The sequence below is a fragment of the Phycodurus eques genome, chromosome 10 (genome assembly GCF_024500275.1).
Source record: "Phycodurus eques isolate BA_2022a chromosome 10, UOR_Pequ_1.1, whole genome shotgun sequence".
NCBI classification, from domain to species: Eukaryota; Metazoa; Chordata; class Actinopteri; order Syngnathiformes; family Syngnathidae; genus Phycodurus; species Phycodurus eques.
This window is the reverse complement of record NC_084534.1, coordinates 13,795,247-13,817,905: the sequence shown is the minus strand read 5'-3', so window position 1 is coordinate 13,817,905 and position 22,659 is coordinate 13,795,247. Positions and strand designations below refer to the sequence as shown.

The 22,659-nt window shown below is 41.5% G+C and overlaps 1 protein-coding gene across 4 annotated transcripts in view; it reads left to right on the top strand.

Moving 5' to 3' along the window:
- Positions 1–22,659, top strand: part of foxp4 (forkhead box P4) — a 101,607-nt gene that overhangs the window by 61,250 nt on the left and 17,698 nt on the right. For 2 of the 4 annotated variants that reach the window (XM_061687458.1, XM_061687459.1), the window contains exons 4-10: positions 2,296–2,418; positions 7,332–7,466; positions 14,645–14,783; positions 16,974–17,175; positions 18,453–18,551; positions 19,640–19,738; positions 22,466–22,553. In XM_061687458.1, coding sequence (XP_061543442.1) covers positions 2,296–2,418; positions 7,332–7,466; positions 14,645–14,783; positions 16,974–17,175; positions 18,453–18,551; positions 19,640–19,738; positions 22,466–22,553 — 885 coding nt within the window. The remainder of the gene's footprint in view (positions 1–2,295; positions 2,419–7,331; positions 7,467–14,644; positions 14,784–16,973; positions 17,176–18,452; positions 18,552–19,639; positions 19,739–22,465; positions 22,554–22,659) is intronic. The other 2 variants (XM_061687460.1, XM_061687462.1) reach the window with 2 other exon arrangements.

The window sequence follows — 22,659 nt, the reverse complement described above, 5'->3', positions numbered from 1 at the left end:
CGACATGTGGAAAGGTGCTATAACTCCAATAATTATGATGCCTCAGACTTGAAAATGTCAATGGCAGTGTGTATAAAATAGAACATAGGAGTTGTCAGCGTGGAAGAATGGGATGCACAAGAGCAATTAATTACAGCTTTTCATTTGGCAGCCTAGAATGACAAGGCGCTGCTGAGGGGGCACGCTGGCATGATGCCAAGGGGCGGCCAATATCGCTCCCACCTTGCTCAGCACCTCTCGTGTCCTCTCTTGTGCCTTTTCCTTTTACCAACTGCCACAACGCCACCCTCCCTCGCTCCACTTTATCATTAATGCCAACTGTCCCTGAGCTCATCACATATTTTGTAACACAGCTTCTTCATCTTCACCCTTAATTGAGCCAGCTCCTACTTTTCACATCCTTCTCACATTGCTCTACAAATCCATGCTTGTTGCATGTTTAGTAAAGCTCAGCATGTCACAGTACAAGAACAAGAAACCAACAAGAATGAAATATCGATATTATCAATACACAAGACAAATCGATGTTTTAGTCAAATATGCAGGCCCTCAAAATGAACTTGACCATGTCTTTAGCGTCTTTATTGCCAGAACTCATTGACTTCTCAAATGAAAAAGAGTGAACATTACGTGCATAAAACACTTTCAAAACCTATTTCTTTCATAGAAAATAATGGCAGTATAAATAATCTGTTCAAGGGTCAAACTGCTGCTACCTTTATTAATTGTACAGGCAACGTTTCAATATTATTGCCTGTCATGCAAGTGTAAGAAGAAGTTAATCACTGGAAGGGGTTCAATGTACAAACATTAAAAAAAAAAAAAAAAAAAAAAAAGGTCAAATCACTGTCTTAACTGTAATGCCACATCTCATTTTGTGGCGGCACATAGTGTTATGATTCCATTATTATTATTATTATTAAAAATTATTTTAAAAATTCAAAGCAGCTCTTCAAACTTCTCCACCATTCAGACAGAGCTCGACCATGATGGTGACAAATAATTCTACGCGGAGTGGATGTAGATAAATGGCCAATTTGCGTGGTGATAACTCATGCTTGTATTTCTCTATTAAAGTGCCACCACTGCGTAAGAGGCAGGATTATTTGTATTGTGAAGGCAGTATAGTTTATTGATGTGTAGGCAGCGAAGGAAACACGAGTCATCCCTCAGCCTGTTAGGAGAGACAATATATCCACTCTGGGAGTCATACTCTCACTGTGAGTCTCACTAAATATGTGTCATTTTCTTTGTCTTTATTTACCTTAATTGTTTCACTCTATCATTTGTCTATTCATTTAATATGCAAATCTTTTTTAACACACATTAATTTGGCAAACATGCCCAGTCCTTATGTCTGTCTGAATTGTGTGATTCGTTTGCTTTCAGTTATGTTGTCTGTAATCAGATTAGCAACTCTGCCTATCTCTGTGTACAGTGTATGCACAAGGCTTTTCGTCTTTGCTGTCTTTGCCTGCCGCTTGCTTTGTTGAGATAGACATCTATCTCATGGTGACAGCTGAGATGTTGTTTTATGTCTTTCCTTAGCCAGCCTGGAATATGTGGGAAGTAAATCGCAGGCAACCATAATCATGTGTTTATGGAGGGAGATAAGATTTATTTATTATTTTTTAGATGAAGATTGCCTATCAGAGCTTGTATATCGGCTGCTGTCCCATAAATTGCCTCAATTATTTTCAACAATGGCAGTGCAGTGGAGGAAAGTGCCAACAAAATATGTGTAAAGTGGTGTTTTTATTAGTCTTTCTGTGATGTCGATCTAACTAACCATTCCTGTTTTTTCATTCTCAGTTTAAAATATTTATTTTAAATTTAATAATTGCTGATTCACCTGTCAGATTACTGTGTATAAATAAACCTTAGAGACCTTTATAGTCTTGGTTTTGGCTGACTCTCTGAATAGCATAGGCAATAGGTTTACGTAGTTCCTATATGGGGATGTTCCGGTTGAGCCCTGTGAACTCCGCTTAACAACAAGTGGCCACTCAAGTTAGAAATTGTATTTCAGTTGTAAGGTTTTATTATGAATAGTTTCTGTTTTTTGTGCTATTTATTACATTACCGTTAAAACAGTCATTGAAAAACCTAGTTAAAAATGTATGCAATTTGGGCATAGATAAGACAGACAGACAGACAGACAGATACATACCTGTAGATACTTTATTTATCCCAAGAGGGAAAATAAATAAGGATTGTGGATGAGTCTTTTCACACATAAAAATGTAAAGAGTAAGTAAAGATTCAAATGTGTTTGTATTCCTGTGCTTTACCCAGGTCCCTGTATCCATGGCTATGATGAGCCCCCAGATGATCACTCCACAGCAGATGCAACAGATCCTGTCACCCCCTCAGCTCCAGGCTCTGCTGCAGCAACAGCAGGCTCTCATGCTTCAGCAGGTGAAACACATGTGCCTAAGCAAACACACACACACACACACACACTAGTGTTGTGCTAGTGTGTCTGAATGGACTCACTCCCACACCAACATGTTTAGATGTGTCTGATGTCTCAATGTGTGATGACACAAATTGGGTGTGACTGTATCTCATTTAATTCTGTGAGATCATTGAAGGTAACCAAAGGCAAACATTCTGACTCATGCACACATTTTTTAAAAGTTCCTCCTGTTTAGCATTATTACTATTGTGCATTATTGTTATCATAACTGGACATGACCGCACTTGTAGGCACACACATGCACTAATCACTCACAGTGTTTTAGGAAGGCTTCATGTATTCAGTGTTGCCATGCCAACAGCCAACAAACAAATAAACACTGCTCATCTGCAAAAGATCTGTCAAATGTTTAGACACAAGATGCGACTTTTTTGCCTACATAAATGAAATACAATTGCTGTAAAGATTTTCAAAGAGTTGTAACTGAGAAGTATTTTTACCAAAGAGCAACATACAATCGGTACAGTAGGACCTCCAAAGAATGAAAAAGTAGAAATATGTCCCAGAGTCAAACTGATGCCATCTTAAAGCCTTTGATCAATTAAATAGGCAAAGTTTCAATTAACATGCTTACATTCAGGTGGAGCGGCACGGTGACTGGTTAGAGCGTCTGCCTCACAGTTCTGAGGAGCGGGGTTCAATCCCCGGCCCCGCCTGTGTGGAGTTTGCATGTTTTCCCCGTGCCTGCGTGGGTTTTCTCCGGGCATTCCGGTTTCCTCCCACATCCCAAAAACATGCATCGTAGGTTAATTGACAACTCTAAATTCCCCATAGGTGTGTATGTGAGTGCGAATGGTTGTTTGTTTGTATGTGCCCTGCGATTGGCTGGCAACCAGTTCAGGGTGTACCCCGCCTCCTGCTCAATGATAGCTGGGATAGGCTCCAGCACGTCCGTGACACTAGTGAGGATAAGCGGTACAGAAAATGGATGGATGGATGCTTACATTCATAACTGTCACACAAGTGTACAAAAATCATTACGTGTTATGTAATGAAACTATAAAATTACAGTTAAATAAAATATATATCACCCTTTTGTTTAAATATGAAAGAGGCAGAGTGTTTTTGGGAGTGGAAAGGCTTTTACTGAAGGCCAGTTGACTTAAGCCATTACATTCTTTAACATTCTTAGCTGTCATTCATTCAAGTGTAAAAATAAAATGAATAAACTGCTCTACTGGATAACCTTAAAACAATAAATGGTAGTGATAAACTTGCAGAAGAAGATTTCTGCATGTGCTTAGAGCAAGGATGTTAAATTCATTGTTGTTTAGGGGCCACATAAAGCCGAATTTGATTTCAAAGGCACAGGACCATTGCAATCTTACCGTACCTGATAAAAAAAAACAACAACAAGTTTTTACCTTTTTTTGAATGCTAAACAAATCAAATACATGAGGAATTTTTTTTATTATATTTACTGAGGATAAGCAGTTCAGAAAATGGATTGATGGATGAATTATTTTTATCATTTTAAAAAACAACCTGGCGGCACGGTGGACGACTGGTTAGAGCATCAGCCTCACAGTTCTGAGGACCCGGGTTCAATCCCCGGCCCCGCCTCTGTGGAGTTTGCATGTACTCCCCGTGCCTGCGTGGGTTTTCTCCGGACACTCCGGTTTTCTCCCACATCCCAAAAACATGCATTAATTGGAGACTCTAAATTGCCCATAGGCATGACTGTGAGTGCGAATGGTTGTTTGTTTCTATGTGCCCTGCGATTGGCTGGCAACCAGTTCAGCGTGTACCCCGCCTCCTGCCCGATGACAGCTGGGATAGGCTCCAGCACGCCCGCGACCCTAGTGAGGAGAAGCGGCTCAGAAAATGGATGGATGAAAAAACAACCTCAGATTTCCTTCAGTTTGTCATCTACAATTTGTGCATAATAACTGATCACAGTGATTGTATTTTAAGGCACAGAACTTTAAGTCTAAGGTATTTGGAACTGAAAAATTTTGTATTGCACTTTAAAATTGAATCAATTATGAAGACCAATGAATTATTACATTCCGTTTTTTACAGGATCATAATGATTTTCAAAATGATTCTTTATCCCAAACACCCCCACAATGTCATTAGTATTTTTCACTTTCAAATTCATCCAGCGGGCCGGATTGTACCCCCTAGCGGCCTGGTTTTGGCCCGCGGGCCGTATGTTTGACACTTGGGCTTTGCGTATGAGTCTCTTCACAGTTCTTATACACTTTTGTCACTAGCAATAATGGGCTGAGCAGCCATGACACAGCAAGTAAGACTTGTGTTGCTAGGTCACAATAAGTCTGGTTCTATGGTCATCATCATACTTTTCTTCTCCGTCATCACATGTACACTTCAGTCGTGGTATCATAAAAAAAAAATTACAAAGCACACATGAATAAATTCACTAGATGATCGCCGAGTTTTGCTGACGATGTTTATGATTTTAAGGCATATTTTTTTAATAAACCTTTGGTCATTTTTGGAAAGTTATTTTATAACCTTATAGGGTCATTCACCGTAGTTTGTCTATAGCTGCATCATTTTCAGCAGAGGAATTAAAAATGAAAAATGTAATAACGTATATCACAAAGGACATCTGCAAAATCACATGCTTTATGAACATAAGGACTGCTGAGAACCTTCTCACCGCCTCTACGACGGGAAAGTCAGACTATTAAAACCACTGAGTTTAATGTAATTCTCCCCGTTAATTAACCAGAGTATGGACTTCGAGTCAGCATCTGCAAGCCAGCACTTTTACACAAACTGACACAGACACACACATACACAGAGAAAGAAACCATCAGCTGACATATCACTCAGCAGAGCATTACATTTCATAACCCCATGGCAATACAGCATTGTATAAGAGTCTAAGGAAAGTTTACGGTCCAGTACCACGTAATATTTGTGTGAATATGTGTGTAAATTAACCTTTAAGGTTCCTCTAACTTTTACTTGCGCTACAACTGCTCTGCCTTTCCTTGCTGGTTTGTTCACAAAGGCAAGGTCATGGTAATAGGCTGAAGAGGTGAGTGCCTCACTTCCATACTCTTAATGCACAGAGCCACTGAATCAAATCATTAAAAGACCTTAATTATCACTTAATTATTCCCCCAACTCACCACTCTGCAGCCGAGTGTGCGTGTGTGTGCTTGCATATGCATTTGCATGTGTGACGAAGGCGGGGATCAGGAGTAGTGAGCCAGAAAAGAGATATTAACGCCGCCTAAGGAACAATAAAAAAGAGGAAAGGCAGATGGGAAAGAAAGAAAGCCCAAAAAAAGGACTGCGTCTTCCATTAAAACAAATTTAAGATAAGAAAGTACGTCATTGTTGAAATGCAAAGTAAAATATGCAAAATTCAAGCTATGGCCAGGATAAGATTCAAGCTGGAAATGTAAAATGGCGTATTGCACAAAGGGAGCAGGAGCATTTTACTGCTCAGTTAGGATGTTCACTGATGTCTAGTCGACTCGCTCTCAGGTCAGATGGATGAGAGACTGCAGCAACTGCTGCTCTGTGAAGTCATTCTCTTCTGAGAAGCCTCTTTGAACATTTGATGCACCATAAAACAAAGACAAACTGCAGAGGCACACACACATCTCAAGTGGATAACCTCCCCTGCACACATGCACACTTATGCACACACTGTGGTCAGAGTTTCCCTGCCTGCGTTGCTCGTCATGTGTGCGAGATTGCAATCCTAATGGAGCTGCCTGCCTAAATGAATGATTACTAACACAAACGCAGGCTGTGGTCAGTCACAGGAGACACTGCTCGGGTGTTTGCGTTGTGTTGTGCGTTTAGATGAAAGAATAGTCCCAGCGGAGAGGGGCATGTGATGGTGTAGTGGTTCACAGAGCTGACTTTTGTGCAGCTGGCGTGGGCTCAATTCCCACTCAGTGTCATCTGGATGTTTTCAACGGACTGCGTGATAATTTGATTTCCCATTTTAATGACTTTGCTATCATTGTGTTTTAGCCACTTTGATTTTGTCCTGTACAATAAATGGATGGATTTATGCATAGGGTAGTCACCTTGAATTATGTTAGTGGTTAAGCAGTGATAATTCTCATGCACAAGCAAATTGTCCCGCTCATATAAGGTTACTACTAAATGAATTAACTTTGACTTTAAGGTGTTACACTTTTTTAATGCCACAAATGGGAAACTCTCCCTATTATGTTTTTTCTTGCATTATGTACTAGCCACAAACATGTAGTGATTGTCCAAATAGTTTCCAAGTTCAAAGAACTCTGTCAACTTAATTACTTCAGTGAGCAGCTGTAGTGACACTCCATATTTCCCCTCTAGTTACACAACAGTAGAATGGAAGTACATATAGCAACCTGAAGTACAGTGCTTAAGTAAACATGTGGTGCAGTCTTACTAGGGGCTCTCACTCAGTGTCAGCTGGGATCGACTACAGCCCCCTGCGGTGATCTCATGAATAAATGGTGTAGATAATGACTATCTGTGTGTAATTCCCTCGCAGGGATGTGGTCCAGCTCAGTGTTATAGAGCCTCTGGATGTATGGAAAGAATGAAAGACATCTGCCCCACTCATGTCATTTTTCCCTCACGGTGGAGTGTGTGCCGGTGCATTTTCGGTCACAGTCAGATCCTTGGATGCAGTGTTTAATTGCTTCCCATTGCTTTGACATACATAATTGCCTTGATACAAGTCAACATAAATTACTTTATAGTCGCTCCATAATATTCTTCAATAGCCTGCCATGGCTTGTTGTGTGCGGTTTGTCAATGGACCACACGCTGCCACAACAATTAAGGAAGGCCACCTCGGCCTCGTCGTTGAGGTTTGATACAAAGTTTTGATTCGCTCATACATCTCCTCTTCACCTCCCTGCAGCTACAGGAGTACTACAAGAAACAGCAGGAGCAGTTGCATCTGCAGCTTCTGACTCAGCAGCAGCAGCAACAACAGCAGCAGCAACAGCAGCAGCAGCAGCAGCAGCAGCAAGCTGGAAAGCAAGCAGCAAAAGAGGTGAACATAAAGTACACACTCATTTAGATCAAGTACACTTTGAAATTTACAAGTGCTCTTAAATGCATAAAAATGTGGCTGACATGAGAGCTCCTAGAAGGAAGAAAAAAAAAATCCATCAAGTGTCCAAAGTATTGAATGTGTGATACATATGTTGGCCGTCTTCTTCTTTCCTCGTCTTCCTTTGTGGTTTGTGGTCAGCTCATCTCGAGACAAGCATTAGTGAGCGCACACTGTCATTTTCTCCACAAGCCTGCCATGTTGAAGCAGTGTGGGAGTGCACTTCCAAGCCATTCGCTACCTTGCCAAAGCCCTCATTTACATGCCTTCAACTGTGGGCCTGAGGTGAGATCTCTACGTAGGAGGGGTCTTCCTCTCTTTTAATTGTCAATTAACCTCGCCAAGCGCTGGAGGCCTCTCCTGCTTTCTCTTTCTTTTTTTGTGTGTCAAGATAAAGACAAACGCACTGGTTAAACCACAGCTGCAAATCACTTCTGAGGATCTCATCAAAGCCCAATCAAATAGGAATCTTCTCACTGCAACGAGATTGTCCTAACTTGTGGACACACGTGTGCTGGACTCGTTGTCCTTCTCTTTCTGTCCACTTTTGCAGGTCTAACAATTTGCTAAAAAATGAGGGTTCCAAACATTTTTGAGAGGTACGATACATCCATGCAAAAATTCTTAGCCTGAACTGTTGGAACATACTGCATATCCTCAAAGCTTTTTATTTTTGTATTTTTGTATTTTTTTTTTTTTTTTTTGTGATACTATTCCATATACCACATACCAGAAGTGTACCAGCGATGGCAAACAGGAAAAACATAATGAAACCATGAAAACATTTTAGTGTTCTCAGGTTTGACTGTTAGCAGCTGTGAATTTTTACACATAAAGAAAAATTTTGCCTGTACATTAAATAATGCAAAATGTTTTATGATTCCTAAAATTTTGTGATTATCGAAACAATTAGATTAAATCAAGATACTGACCATCATATTTCAACTGATTGTGTTGACTTAAAAGCATCCACTGAACTTGCTATCCATCCATTTTGTATACTGCTTAATTAGAGCCTCTCTTGACTGACTTTGGGCGAGAGGCGGAGTACACCATGGACCGGTTGCCAGGCAATCACATAAAAGACAGCCATTCACGATCACATTCATGGCTATTGACAATTTCGAGTATTACACTCCAGACAGGAAGGCAGGTTTTTTAAATAAAGCGTACCAGGAGAAAACCCCACACAAGCATGGGGAAAACATGCAAAGTCCAGACAGGAAGGCAGAGCCCAGATTCAAACCCCAACCTCAAAACTGTGAGACAGCATGCAAAGCACCGAGCTGCCCCTAAACTTGTTAATTCACGAAAAAGGAACAAGCAGCAATGAGTCATCAATTAACCTGAGACTTTTTGCCAAAAGCACAAGGAGACATGTCCTACATTCCGACTCGTCTCCCAGAGGGCCCGAACCAGCACACCCTCACCAACAGCAGCCAACCACGTCGAGCGTGACCAAAGCAAAGCAGTTGTGTTTCTCCTGCCATGTTGGAGACGGATCTGAATCGCTCACCCTTTCTCCCCCTCCTGTCTGCCGCTGTCCCAGTTTTCAGGTTTTTTTGTTGTCCTGTAACAACTAGACAAGTGCAATCACTGGTCAAACAACTACACATAGACGGCTGATATGTGGTGGGTCACTGCACAAACACTTACTTGGGGGAATTTGGCTCCCTGCGGATCTGCATGAAGCTTGCACTGTGGTAAATGTTTCAAGCAACATGTCTTTGCTACAATTATCTGCTTCCAGACATTAAAACAGGGTATTTCCATAGGTTGTGAGGTTTATGTCTATTAAGCAATCAATGTTATGTAACAGCACTGATTCTCAGATCATGGCATACATGCGGAAGAGGAATTTTTAAAAGCTAACAAGAAGACAGTAGGAGGAAGAAAAGTGCAAGCAGAGGGAGGGTAAAACCTTTAATCACTGCAGAGTTTTGTGCTCAAGTGGCTGTGACTTCTTGACCTTTTCCCCATTTTCTGCTGTCGCTTTTTGTGCGTGGAAGTAGTGCATTGCAAGACTATGAAAGTGTCAGTGTTCCTGTGTATGGTATGAGTGTGGGCACACATTTGGGACTGGTCAGGAGTCAGCTTAATGAAGTGACTCTGAGCATCGCAAGAGATGTGTGCATGTGCGTGTTTGTCGGTGACTGTCCATTTCGTGTGTGTGTGTGTGTGTGTGTGTGTGTGTGTGTGTATGTGTGTGCATCTGTGTGACTGGCAGGCTCAGGCAGTGTGTGATGTGCTCATAAATCACATTGACAGCCTGTTACAGCGCTAGCTTTGACCACTCAGCCACAGCTAATGTAAACAGAACACAGGCACACACACGAACGCGCACTCACGCAATGGGCGCTTTAAAGAAGGACATATCTCAGGAGAGAGTGAGGGACAGAGGGGGGCAAAGGTGAAAATGAAATGGATAGACGTAGAAGAAAACGAGGGGCAGTAGGGCTGGACAGAGAAGAGAAGAGCGGAATAAGTTTGTTTATGAAAAAACAAATGCCGACATCAAATATATGAACTAAATATTAGCATCTGTCCAATTTATTACAAAGCTATAATGTGTACAATACCATGAAAATGTGTGCCATGTGGGTTCCATTGCAATTAGCTTTTAGAGAGGCAACTTTAAGCCCTTTTTTTTTGGGGGGGGGGGGGGGGGGGCACGGAGAGGGATTTCCTTAATTGTATGTAATTCTTAGAAATGATTAACTCTGTCATGCACAGTTAGGATTGCAAAGGGGCGTAAAATTGTCAGTGAATTTCTGGAAACCTTCCAGAAACTTTCCATGGGAAGCTTAGTGAGAGAGAATTTTGGAAATATTCCAACTTGGACACATCCCCTATGATGCTCCATGTAGGGGATGTGACTGAGATTCACTGTACATGGTAGACCCTCAACTGAATTTACATAAAATCGTTGGTTTAGGCAGCATTATGCTGCATGTACTATTTTCCCCTCAAAAAAGCATTTTATCTCTTTCATGGAATAATCTATAACTTAGCAAATTTTAATTCCCCCAAATTCCCATGCACTCTCATGAATTCCCATTTTTCCATGTCTCAAAATTTTATAACCATAGAAATTATCTTCAACGCATGTTTCTTCAGTACTTTTCACTATATGTTATATTCGTCTGTGTGTGTGTGTGTGTGTGTGTGTGTGTGTGTGTGTGTGTGTGTATATAAATATATATACATTTTTTTGTGACCATATGCACCCATATTACTGTACAGTACAAACTTGATGTTTTTTTTAACTTTTTTTCCATATCCTAAAACGCCCAGTACAGTACAAAGTTACTCTCATATAAAGAATCTTGAAAAGTTACTACATGTATCCAAACTTACCGGTGGTATGATTTATGTAGACATTGTTGACGTACAGGGGACTACAGATGAAAACTAGCCTTCTGGCTAATTCTGGCTTTTTTAACCATGTGTACTTCATGTGTTTTATGAAATTGCATTGTCCCTTTTCAAATAAACTGATTAATAGTACTCTTTCTGGCGAGTCGCTTTCATGAGCCGTGAAGAATAAGTGCTTCCTACTTCCAACTCCATTGTCATAGATGATCAAAAAATTTTACTGTACCAAAAATATAATTTTCCAGACTCCAGCAAATTATGTGTTGTATTCCTCTTTGGATTAACACCACAGACAGCCATGTGAGCGCTCGCTCTGCGGCGCAGAGCACTATGCTAGATATGCTACTATAATAGATGAACTCCTGCCATCATGTTAGCCACGTGGAAATGTTGCCATATCCAACATGGCCACCAAGTAGGCACATCTGTTAGGTGGATCTCGTCGCATAGGCTTTCGATGACCCAGAAACACGTGTCCTCCCATTCTCTGCCTATATTGACCCACAGCACCAGTAAACAACAACTTAGTTCCAGAATTGGCAATTCTGGAACTAAGTGATAAATGGAAACTATTTTTGGCCACATTAATGGTCTCGACGGTCCATTTTATCCAATATCCATTATATCGTGGTCCGTTTTATCGAGGTTCCACTGTATACATATATATTGGATATACAAAAGTGTATCGTAAGATGCGCACAGTAAATACTGCCTTTTGTAATATTATTTTGTCTGTTTTCTGGTTGCCTTTTTAGTGAAAAGGAAAACTTTTTCACAGTGTTGGACATGTACTTCCATCCGCTTAACCAAAACAATGGGCATAGCTTTTGATAAGCAGACTAACATTTTCCCCCGATAGTGGCTAAATGATCAAGTATGAATCCCATTGAGCCCGCAGCATTGTACGTTTCCTGTTGTCCTTTCACTTACCTAGTGCAGCCATTCACATACACATTCTCTCCCCAGGCTCCAGTCTGAAAGGAAATGACCTAGCTGCCCTTCCTGTGAGATGGTCCCTGTTCAAAGGGTTCCATGCAGCCAACTCTCTCTCTCTCTCTCTCTCTCTCTCTCCCTCTCTCTCTTTCTCTCTCTCTCTCTTCCTCGGTCTCTCTCTCACACTCTCTCTCTTTCTCTCTCTCTCTCTCTCTCTCTCTCTCTAATGGACACACAATAAGCAGGTCCTCGAGTCGTTTTTTTTCCTCCCCTCACAAGTTATCTCTGAGAGATAAAGCTCATCTCTCTGGGGTTGGCCTGCAGGGACTTCAAACAACTCAACACAGTCCTGCTCTAGTCTAGCCTGGGAGAGCAGGAAAGAGGGCATTTATCACCATACACATACACATACACACACACACACACAGACGTGACATGAGACCTTTCTCTCAGTCCTTTCTTGTCGTCATCGTGATAGCCATGAGATTTTACTGTCATTCTATGGTCTAAACGTGTGACTTTGCACTTGGATTTATTGGGTGTGAAAAAAAGTAACTGCTGCACAAATGGAAAACAAATCACAGGCAACGTATTGCAAGTGAGACATTTAGCTCCAAACTTAAATGCAGGAAATTGTATGATTTTATGTGGGAGTAGACGAAAATGTGGTTTGTGTGAAAGCCGGTTTGGTTCTATGTAGAATATCTTTTCAGTTTTGCCAAATATAAACTGTTGTTGTGTCTTTAGGCTTTTCCCATCAGGCGTCCCCACAGCGAGTAACTCATGAGTTTTTACGGCGGAAGCCCTTCCTGGCGCAACCCACCCATTTCTGGGCCTGGGACCAGCAGTGACTGGGTATTGGGGCACAAGCCTGGAATTATATCTACGACGATTATATCTACGAATGGCAGCTGCATGTACCACTACATACTGTACCAGTGGTTTATGCCAAATATACAGTTATTAGATTCCTATTAACAACTACATTAGACCCTTATTTTACTAAACTTGTTTTTGTTTATTTGAGAGAAGATATTAGCTGCAGAGAAAATTTAAATGCTTCATTTTAAGTATTTTCTGCTAACATTACAATTTGTCAGAAGTTGAAAATTTGTCTGAGGATTACTACTACAATGGAAACTCCTTCCTAACAGTTTATCATAAAACCTTTTATTAAATCCATCCATCCATCCATCCATCCATTTTCAACACCGCTTATCCCGGTTAGGGTCACGGGACGCTAGAGCTTATCCCAGCTGACTTCGGGCGAAAGGCAGACTACACCCTGAACTGGTCGCCAAGTCAGTCACAGGGCACATATAGACACGGACAACCATTCGCACTCACATTCACACCGTCACTGAGTGGGAACTGAACCCATGCTGCCTGCACCAAAGTCAGGCGAGTGTACCACTACACCATCAGTGACCCTTTTATTAAATACAGTTATTTTTAAGTAACAGTTTAACATTCTTTAACTGTAACTGTCATAGAGGTGTAAAAATAAGTGAATCACTGTTGATGTTAATACAAACAATAAAACATTACTTCACAACTGATTTGCATTGCAGATTCGTTTCACACTTTTTAGTGTTCTTAATTGTCACTCAAGTGAAAAAAGCTAAACAATGCGTCCATCCATTCTCTGAGCCGCTTCTCCTCACTGGGGTCACGGGCGTGCAGGAGCCTATCCCATCTATCATCGGGCAGGAGGCGGGGTACACACTGAACTGGTTGCCAGCCAATCGCAGGGAACATACAAACAAACAACTATTCGCACTCACAGTCACACCTACGGGTAATTTAGAGTTGTCACTTAAACTACCATGCATGTTTTTGGGATTTGAGAGGAAACCGGAGTGCCCGGAGAAAACCCACGCAGACACGGGGAGAACATGCAAACTGCACACAGGCGGGGCCGGGGATTGAACCCCACTCCTCAGAACTGTGAGGCTGACGCTCTTACCAGTCGTCCACCGTGCCGCAAAAGCTAAACAATGTAAAACATAATAAAAACAACCAAACTAAGAAGTGATGTAGGACGGCAACTAACGATTATTTTAATAATCGATTAATCTGTTGATTTTTTTTCAATTAATTGATGAACTGGATTAATAATTTTTAAATTCCCTACCCTTTATTGAAAAATAGGACTTTATTTCAAACTGAAAATAATAAATTGATTACGAGTCAGTTACTGGTTTGATCTGCAACATCTGTAAGAAAATAGGCAAAAATGTTGATCATTGGTTTCCAAAGTAAAAGCAGGTGTTTTTGCAAATGTCTTATTTTGATTCAACACAAAAGATAATAAGTGTGCTTTCATGTAAGACTACAGAAATGACAGAATATTTACTGCTGAGAGGCTGAAATTCTGAGGATGTGGAAAATTTAAAGTTAAACAAGGTCTCTAAATGATTAACCAAATAGTTGTTGATTAATTTGACAATCAATTAGTTGTTGATGAATCAATTAATTAATGAATCATTTTTTTTGGCAAATTTGTTTCAAAAAGTCACAAATTAAGAGTAAGTTATTTAATGTGCTCTCAACTGAGCTCTTATGAGGAAGTTTTGTTCAATTTAAGAGGCATAATTTCCAGAAAATGTACCAATCTCACTGTGTCTCAAGAAGACTGTACAAATATAATATGACAGATATAATCTGTCTTGGCTTAATATTGCTTTCATTAAATTGTGTCCAAAAAAGAAAAAGTTGGATATGATTATTACTACAGAATCATAGTAAAAACAGACGAACGAGCTAATTTCTTTTTTCCTCTCGCTTTCTCCCCTTCCCCTGGCGTGCAGCAGCTCGGCAGCAAGCAGCTGGCCTTCCAGCAACAGCTGATCCAGATGCAGCAGCTTCAGCAGCAGCACATCCTCAACCTCCAGAGACAAGGCCTGGTTCCCCTGCAGCCCACCGCCGCCATGCAGTCCCTGCAGCAAGGTATGCACACTTGTTAGCAATCTTACTGTCTACACAGACTCGCACAAGGTCATGACTGCGCATGCACGGCACAGGCCTCCTGCACCCAATGCCACATGTGAAGCCTGTTAAATTAATCAGGCTGTAAAAGATTAAAGAAAACCTTATTGGTGAGTTTGTGGAAGGTAGTCATTGAGATAATAGGTAAAATAATTCCACTAATTCCCAAGTTGGAAGTGTGTGCACGTATCCTTACAATTAGCCATCGTGGAGAAAATCATCAGTGTTCTATATATTTATAGTCCACCACCAGTCCCTTCTATTTGTCTGCTGGGTTCCTCGATCGAAGTTGACTGCTCCGCCCAGACTGACACATGTGTCTTACAGACATTCATTCTTTCATTTATAATTACTCATAAATGAAAACTTCTTACCTTTGCACCCCAAATATTTCACTATTACAAGTAATGGTTCTGCTTTTAATCTCAGAGGCAGAAATTAAATGTTACAACTTGATTGAAGAAAAAAAACTTGTTGTTCAGACAATTCATATTCAAAGAGAGACACTTTGTGCTAAAGAGGATCATTTTTCCGACACTGGACTTTGGTATCGCCTTCTCTTGTGCTCTCTCTGTATCCGAGTGGAATTTCCCTGCAGTGTGAAAGAGCCGGCCCATTGTGATGGCGCAGCCAGGCGTGAACCGGAGCATTCCTCGACCAGTCATGCCACACAAACACACGCACACACTCACACACACAAGCACACATACACGAACACACACACAAACACTTGCGCATAATTAAACACTCACACAACAACACACAAATGAACACACTAGAGAACACTACTAAACATTTGAACCCACAGACTAAATCCAGCTAAGTATATCCATTTTTAGTAGAATTATGAGACAATACATTTGATAGGTTGTTGTAAAATGTTATTCCTATAAAATTATTCATACTATTTATTAAATAATAATAATAATAATAATAATCAGCCATCTCCATGAGACCAAAGGCATCACTAGGGAACATTTCCATTCAATTCGCAAACCGTGTAGTTCACAAATAAAAGTCAAAAGAATGTTGCTTCGGAAAATTGTGTAAACATTTAGGAGAATGTCTGCTACATTGCTACTCCTCTCTGATTTTTGCAGTCCAATGGAAAGCACAAACCTACAATACATTTTTCAAAAGTGATCTTACATAATTCTTTTTATCAGTAAAAAAAAGTTCATTATTTTGTTTTTCAGGTTAAACAACAACAAACTTCCTCTTCTTTGAATATGTGGTTTCATTTGGACAGCAACAGTATGAGGTTTGGATTGTGCTGTGCCAGCCCCCTAATGGAAAGCATATTGCATTCTGATCTTTTTTAAGTAGTCATTATAATCTTATATTTTTACAAATGTGTTTGGGGCTCAGCTATGAATGTGTTAACTTGCTCTTCAGCCATCACTTGTTCACTGGAATGTTTTTTATTTTCATTAAGTGGTTGTTTCAGGTTTTAAGCCAGCCTGATAAGTTAAACAGGAGGAAACGCTCCACATTTTTACCGTGTGGGTGTATCCATAGATTGATCAGGTTTCTTGAGTAATAAGTGCACACTCATAGAACCTTATACCAACAAGAAGCCTCATTTCTCAACATTAAGAACTTTTGTTTTGGCGGGACCACTGGAGAAAGCAGACATAATATTTGTATTGCTGCAAGGTCGCTGGGTGTGTTTGTGTGGACATGTACAGCTGCGTGGAGGCAAAAGTATATGTGCACCGAGATACATTGGAGTGCACTGTGGCATTTTAGGCATCTCTCTTGCTTTGAAATTGGAGCAGAAATAACAAAGCTGTGCTCAAAGTATACTCTGACCCGCTTGAGAAAAATAGTGCCAGTGACAGCCGCTGCTGTGCTGCTGGACTGTAGGAATCGCCATTAGTGTTTGGAATGCATGTATAAATTAGCTTTTGGTTAGCCTCAGCTGGTGCTGTTGTCCTCTTGTAATAAATCCCAGGGGCCCTAGCAGTTGCATTGTGATTTTAATTAGTAGAAATTAGAAAGCACTGTCTCTCTCTCTCTCTCTCTCTCTCTCATCAAGATTATATTAACCACATTTCTTCTCAATTTAGGTCTCATAAGCATACATTACATTAAATGCCCTCACTTTGAGCATCTTTCCTACATCCTTCTGGTGTGTGTTTGTTTCTGCAGCGATGTGTCCGTCGGATCTCCAGCAGCTGTGGAAGGAGGTGTCGGGGGTGCCGAGCAGCGACGAGGCCTTGAAACAAGCCGAGGGCCTGGACTTGAGTACCAACAGCTCTAATTCTACCTCAGCCTTCCCCAAAACGGCCAGCGCCCACATGCCACTGCACAGCCTGCCCAATGGACAGAGCCACACCCCAAAGAGAGACAGGTACTTGAAGCGTTAACGGTTAACACTCACCAGCCGCAACATTAGGTACATCTGCACTGTCTAATGAGATCCAATACAACAGCTCTATATAAGCATTTTGACTGACATAATAACAAGGGCATGTTCATTTGGTATTGTTTAATGATAAAAAAAACAACAAATACAACAGTTACAAAATACCACATGAGTGAGAGCTACCGTACTTCTTCTCAAATGCAGGTTATTCATACCATGGCGGCAAATAAGGATTATTTAATCATAGATTAAGCTAACTATTGTTTTTTTCCCCAAAAAACATTTAACATGATTCAGTTACTGCTTTGGTCCATAATATTTGTCAGAAAATAGGCAAAAATGTTTATCATTGTTTTCCAAATTAAAAATGCTAAATGTTTGCAAATTTTTTATTTTGATTTAACACAAAAGATAATCAGTCCGCATTCATGAAGGACTACAGAAATGTGAGAATATTTGCTATTGAGAGTCTGAAATCAGAGGATTTGGACAACTTTAAGTTCAACAATGGCTTTAAAATGTTAATCGATCATCAAAATAGTTGTCTATTAATTTGGTGATCATCTCTAGCGTTTAGTAGAACACAATCACTTTTTGCATTACAAACAATAAGGCCATGTCCTAAATCTTAAAATTACACTGGTAACAAATAAGCAAACAAGCATGTGTGCATACTGCATGTTGTGCTTTGCATTGGCAGTGTAATAAATTTCAGTTTTGATTGACACTGTCAAAGAGGTGTTCATTTTACAACATCTTGATGATTGCGGTTGCAGTTATAGTAAAATAATCCAAAATTAGATTGGGCAGGTGTACCGAATGTCGTGGCTGGTCAGTGTTAGTGTCTTTCCACTGTGTGACCTGTCGTCTTTCTAATTCACACACTCTCTATATTTAAATTTCCTGCCTTCCTTTTCACTTTTTTGCCCCTCGTCCCTTGCGACACAAGCAACATTCGCAGGCAACACACCACACAGCACCAATGCGTTAAGTCATTTGATAGAGCGTGTCGGTGGAGTTATGTATGCAGTGCCGCTATGCTGTCAACCACATGCTAATATAATATACAGCGGAGGAGGAATGGAAGGAAGGAAGGAGACGGTGTGGTTTAAAGATTGAGATTGATAGATCAAATACAGATGGTAGTGTCTTGAACGTAGTTGTATTCGCACCGCACGCATGCTACACATATATACATGATATCAAGCTGACGTGGTCCCATGGCTGTACAAGCTACTCATGGGCTTGTCTCCATTTTTAAGAGCCAGACTGTTTGAGTGGATATCCTCCTTCACCAAGGCAGACAGTGGCGATGACCATGGCCCCCCATACTCCAAAGGCAGCCATCCCCCCACCAGCCAGTGAGTAGCATGCACACTCATACACACACATGGCCCGCTCACTTTGGATGGTATTCTAAGACTGATCAAGATGAGTGGGCTCAAGGAAATGCTATCAGTGTATCCTAACAGTAGATGCAAAAGCAGCCAGCATAAGTGAGTTAGCCTGCTAAGCTAATGCATGGCTGATGTGGAGGAAAATGTGGTTGCCAGCAGTTTGTCACGGCTGCTGTCTTAGCTGCTTCTGAGTTGACTCAACCGCAGCCAACACACACACACACACACACTCACACTCACACACACACTACCCTGAACCTCAGCATGCACATTAGATCAGGAAGAGGTGAAAAAGAAAAAAAGACAGAGGGAGTGAGACGTTTCCATCTGCAAAACAAATGTTTTTTGTTAGGCGACCTTATGATATTGATTTGGCAGGATCCTCATTCCAGTCCTCACATACACCCAACACACACACGCACACAATCATGTACTGTACATCTATGTGCAGTTGCCAGAGAAAGTTTAGATACACATCTGCTACTGGACCCACTACCCCCCCATATACATACATATTCTACTAATGCAGTATAAAGTGTTTGTTTTACCATGAGCGCAAGCCAACCTGGCCCAGTTACATACACACGCACACACACAGTAAGCACACGCTCACCAGAATTACCATCGTATGATGGCGGCCGCTGCTAATCAGTCTTGGAAAGAGTTGGTGCCGTGCCGACTCTGCGTCAAGACCTGAAACACAAGAGCCGACAGCAAAATGAATACACACACACACACGTGCACCACATGCACGCCAAGGACAAAAAGACATGTCATGGTCTTGAAAATGTGCTTCTGAGGTTGCTGGAGTGATCCCCTTATTCGCCTGGCTTCTGTAACTGACCCCACTCTGCTCTATCATCCTTACGCTGCACTTGGCTTGGAGAGCGGCACGAGCTAACCACACTCAGATGGCTGTGTTGTTGCTACTGCTGCAAACAGTTATTCATGTGTGTGATTGTGTGGTCGATTGACACTTTGCTGCTCTCTATTCTTGCTTTTATTTGACCGCGTATTGTGTTGCAAGCCCTAACCGGTCTCTCTCCTCGCAGTCATGAGGAGCATGCCGGCTCCCATCCTCTCTATGGCCATGGAGAGTGTAAGTGGCCTGGCTGTGAAGCACTGTGTGAGGACATGGGACAGTTCATCAAGTAAGTGTTTCGATTTCTTGTTCATCCATTTTTTGCATTACAGTGCCTATTGGTGTTGATTTAACTTTCTGGCACGGGGATGTCTCCTTCCAAGTGTTCTTGGTTGTTATCCTAAAATTCGGCAGTTGCTAACTTCTTTTCTCACTAACCACAAACTTTGAGACCACATCAAAACAGTCTTCAATTTCATTTTGAATTGTAACACATTGCCTGTCATTTAAAAGGCTCAGAGACCCAATTTCACACATGTATTAAAAGAAACATGACATTTTATCTGATAGAGATCACTTGTTGGAAGATGAAGTAAAACTTTAGTGTCATGTAGAATGTCAGTCACTGATGTATTATAGCACCTCTCATCAGTCATCAGTTGCCATTGGGTGCATCACATTCAATGCCAGTCTTGCAAACCTACTATACCCATGTATACAGTCACACCTTTAACATTCGCTCAGCTAACACACATTACTGGCAGTAAATAACATTATAGAAAATCATGAATGTGTGGTCATAGATTACCACAATGCAACCCCAGAAATCGTTTGGAATTGCTCATGCTTTATAGGTGAATATAAGCGTTGCTCTGAGTGGTGGAGAAAATGGTCATTCAGTTTTTTTAATGCCACAAAATGCAATAATGTTCCACATGAAGCTGTAAGATGGCTTCTGATTAAACGTGTCTCTCAGCACCCCTAAAATACAGAGGCTATGTATGATTAATAGAAGTATAGTGTGAGCAATTATCAGAGTTCACACACAAAAAAACTGAAACAAAAATATTCACAGTAGAATTGGTGTGAATAGTTCTTAGCATTCACACATTAAGAAAAATAAATATGTTTGACATACAGTAGTGGAACTGTGAATGTTGAATAACTGTCTCTCAGTAAAACTTTTGATGCACAATAGCATCGATTTGGATGCCTTTCTGCCTACATGAACAGAATAAGCTCAAGCCTTTTTATTTCTAAAACCATAGCCAAAGGTTCATTATTCTTCAGTGTTATGTTCCAGTCCTTCCTGTCCACATCTTCAGTATGTTGGTTGTTATTAGCCAGTATGAAGTCAATTGAGGATGCCGAGTCCGGCCTTGACACACTGTTACTTCCTCCTCTGTCACACTAGCACACACAACGGACTTCCCGTAGCACTGTGGCTGCTAACGACGGCTTCACAAGCTCTTAATGAAGCACCCAAAACAAACTCACCATCATTATATTTTTATGGAACTATTAAGCTGTTTGAAAAGGCGGGAGGGATATTAATTAGTCAAGGTGATGAAATTGGCCTTTTCATGAAAGTGTGCTTGGTGATTGTGATGGCATCGGACAAGCAGATCAAAGCTTGCGAGCAGGCTGGGAAAGTTTGGGGAGGAAAGCTGTTGTTTGGTGTCTCATTTCACGTAGCCCCAGGCAGATGGAAGGGGAGGGAGGGGGCAGAGTGAAAGTGTGCGAGAGAGAGAGAGAGAGAGAGAGAGAGAGAGAGAGAGAGAGAGAGAGAAAGAGAGTTGAAGATGAGAAAAAAAGAGGCAGTGACAGATAATGCCCGTAAATCCAACAATGCTCCCCCTTTCCAGCCAGCCTTTGTCATCGCCCCATGAGAGTAGCGGCAAGGCAAGAGCAGAGCTGGATGACGCTCCACTATTTCAGCCTTTCTTCCCCGCCTTGCCTCCACCTAGTCAAAGTCCTCTGGTATAACGTTCAGGCTGTGGTTGATGGGCTTGGGTATGATGTGGGTTAAAGTCTTGTCTGCCAGCACTCAGAGGAGTAAACAGAGCCTCATTGTGGGCCACATCCAAAAAGAAAACCTGCTACTGTTTATGTCCCATCTACAGACAGACGGGAAGTTTTTTTGGTTGGAATGAGAGTGAATCATTGGCATTTAGGGAGATGTGGGAGGGGAGAGTGGACGGAAGAGTGAGGAGAGTAAAAAGGGGGAGAGAAGTGAGATCATGTTTTTGTTATTATTATCGCGCACTTGTGTTGAGCCATGGATTAGCCATGCCATGACATCATTGTTTTTGTTTCATTTCAAGCCTCACTCTGATATTGCCTAACTTTCCGAAGTCTAAGTCGGAGACTCGTGCGCCACACACACACACACACACACACACACACACACACACACACACAAGCACTTTCACTTGCCCAAAAACAGTGAGAAGAGAGCTTCCTTCGGATTAACACCACATGATATCATAAAAAGTCCCTCCGGAACACTGGCACACAAACTTTACGGATATGCACTGGCACAAACACAGTGGGCAACCTGTGAATAACCTTGGTGATGGCAGAGGAGAGAAAGGGATGGAGGAAGGGAGACAGGGAGGGGTACACTGGGAAAGATCAGAAGGTCCCAGGTCCTCCCACAGTGGAGGAAACAAATAGCACCACCACTCACTCGCATAAGAACACACATTCATATGAAGTGGAGTGAAGTTTAGCAAGAAGCGCGAATGAAGATAAGCTTTTCGGTGATAACACATGAGCTCATGTCCAGGTGGTTGTCTTGGAACATGCTCACTTAGCACCAGTGAAGTATACACACATACAAAACACAGCTGCTGCGTCCTTCACCAGACAAAATAAACCACTAGTACATTTCTGAGACAGTTCGTAACTCGCAGCTAAATAAAGTGTGAGCTCTCCAAAGTCATCAGCGATGAAGACTGGCTTTTGCTTCCATTCCAGAAATGACTTAACCCTGTGACCGTACAATCTTCTTTAGGCACTTGAACAACGAGCACGCCCTAGATGACCGCAGCACTGCTCAATGCCGAGTCCAGATGCAGGTGGTTCAGCAGCTGGAGATACAGGTAGGCCGCTCGCACGCACACGCCATCGCGCACACTTGATTGTCACCGCCTCCCAAACAAAGGCCCGATCCGACGCTTTTCAAGCCCTTCAATGGCGCTAACTCGT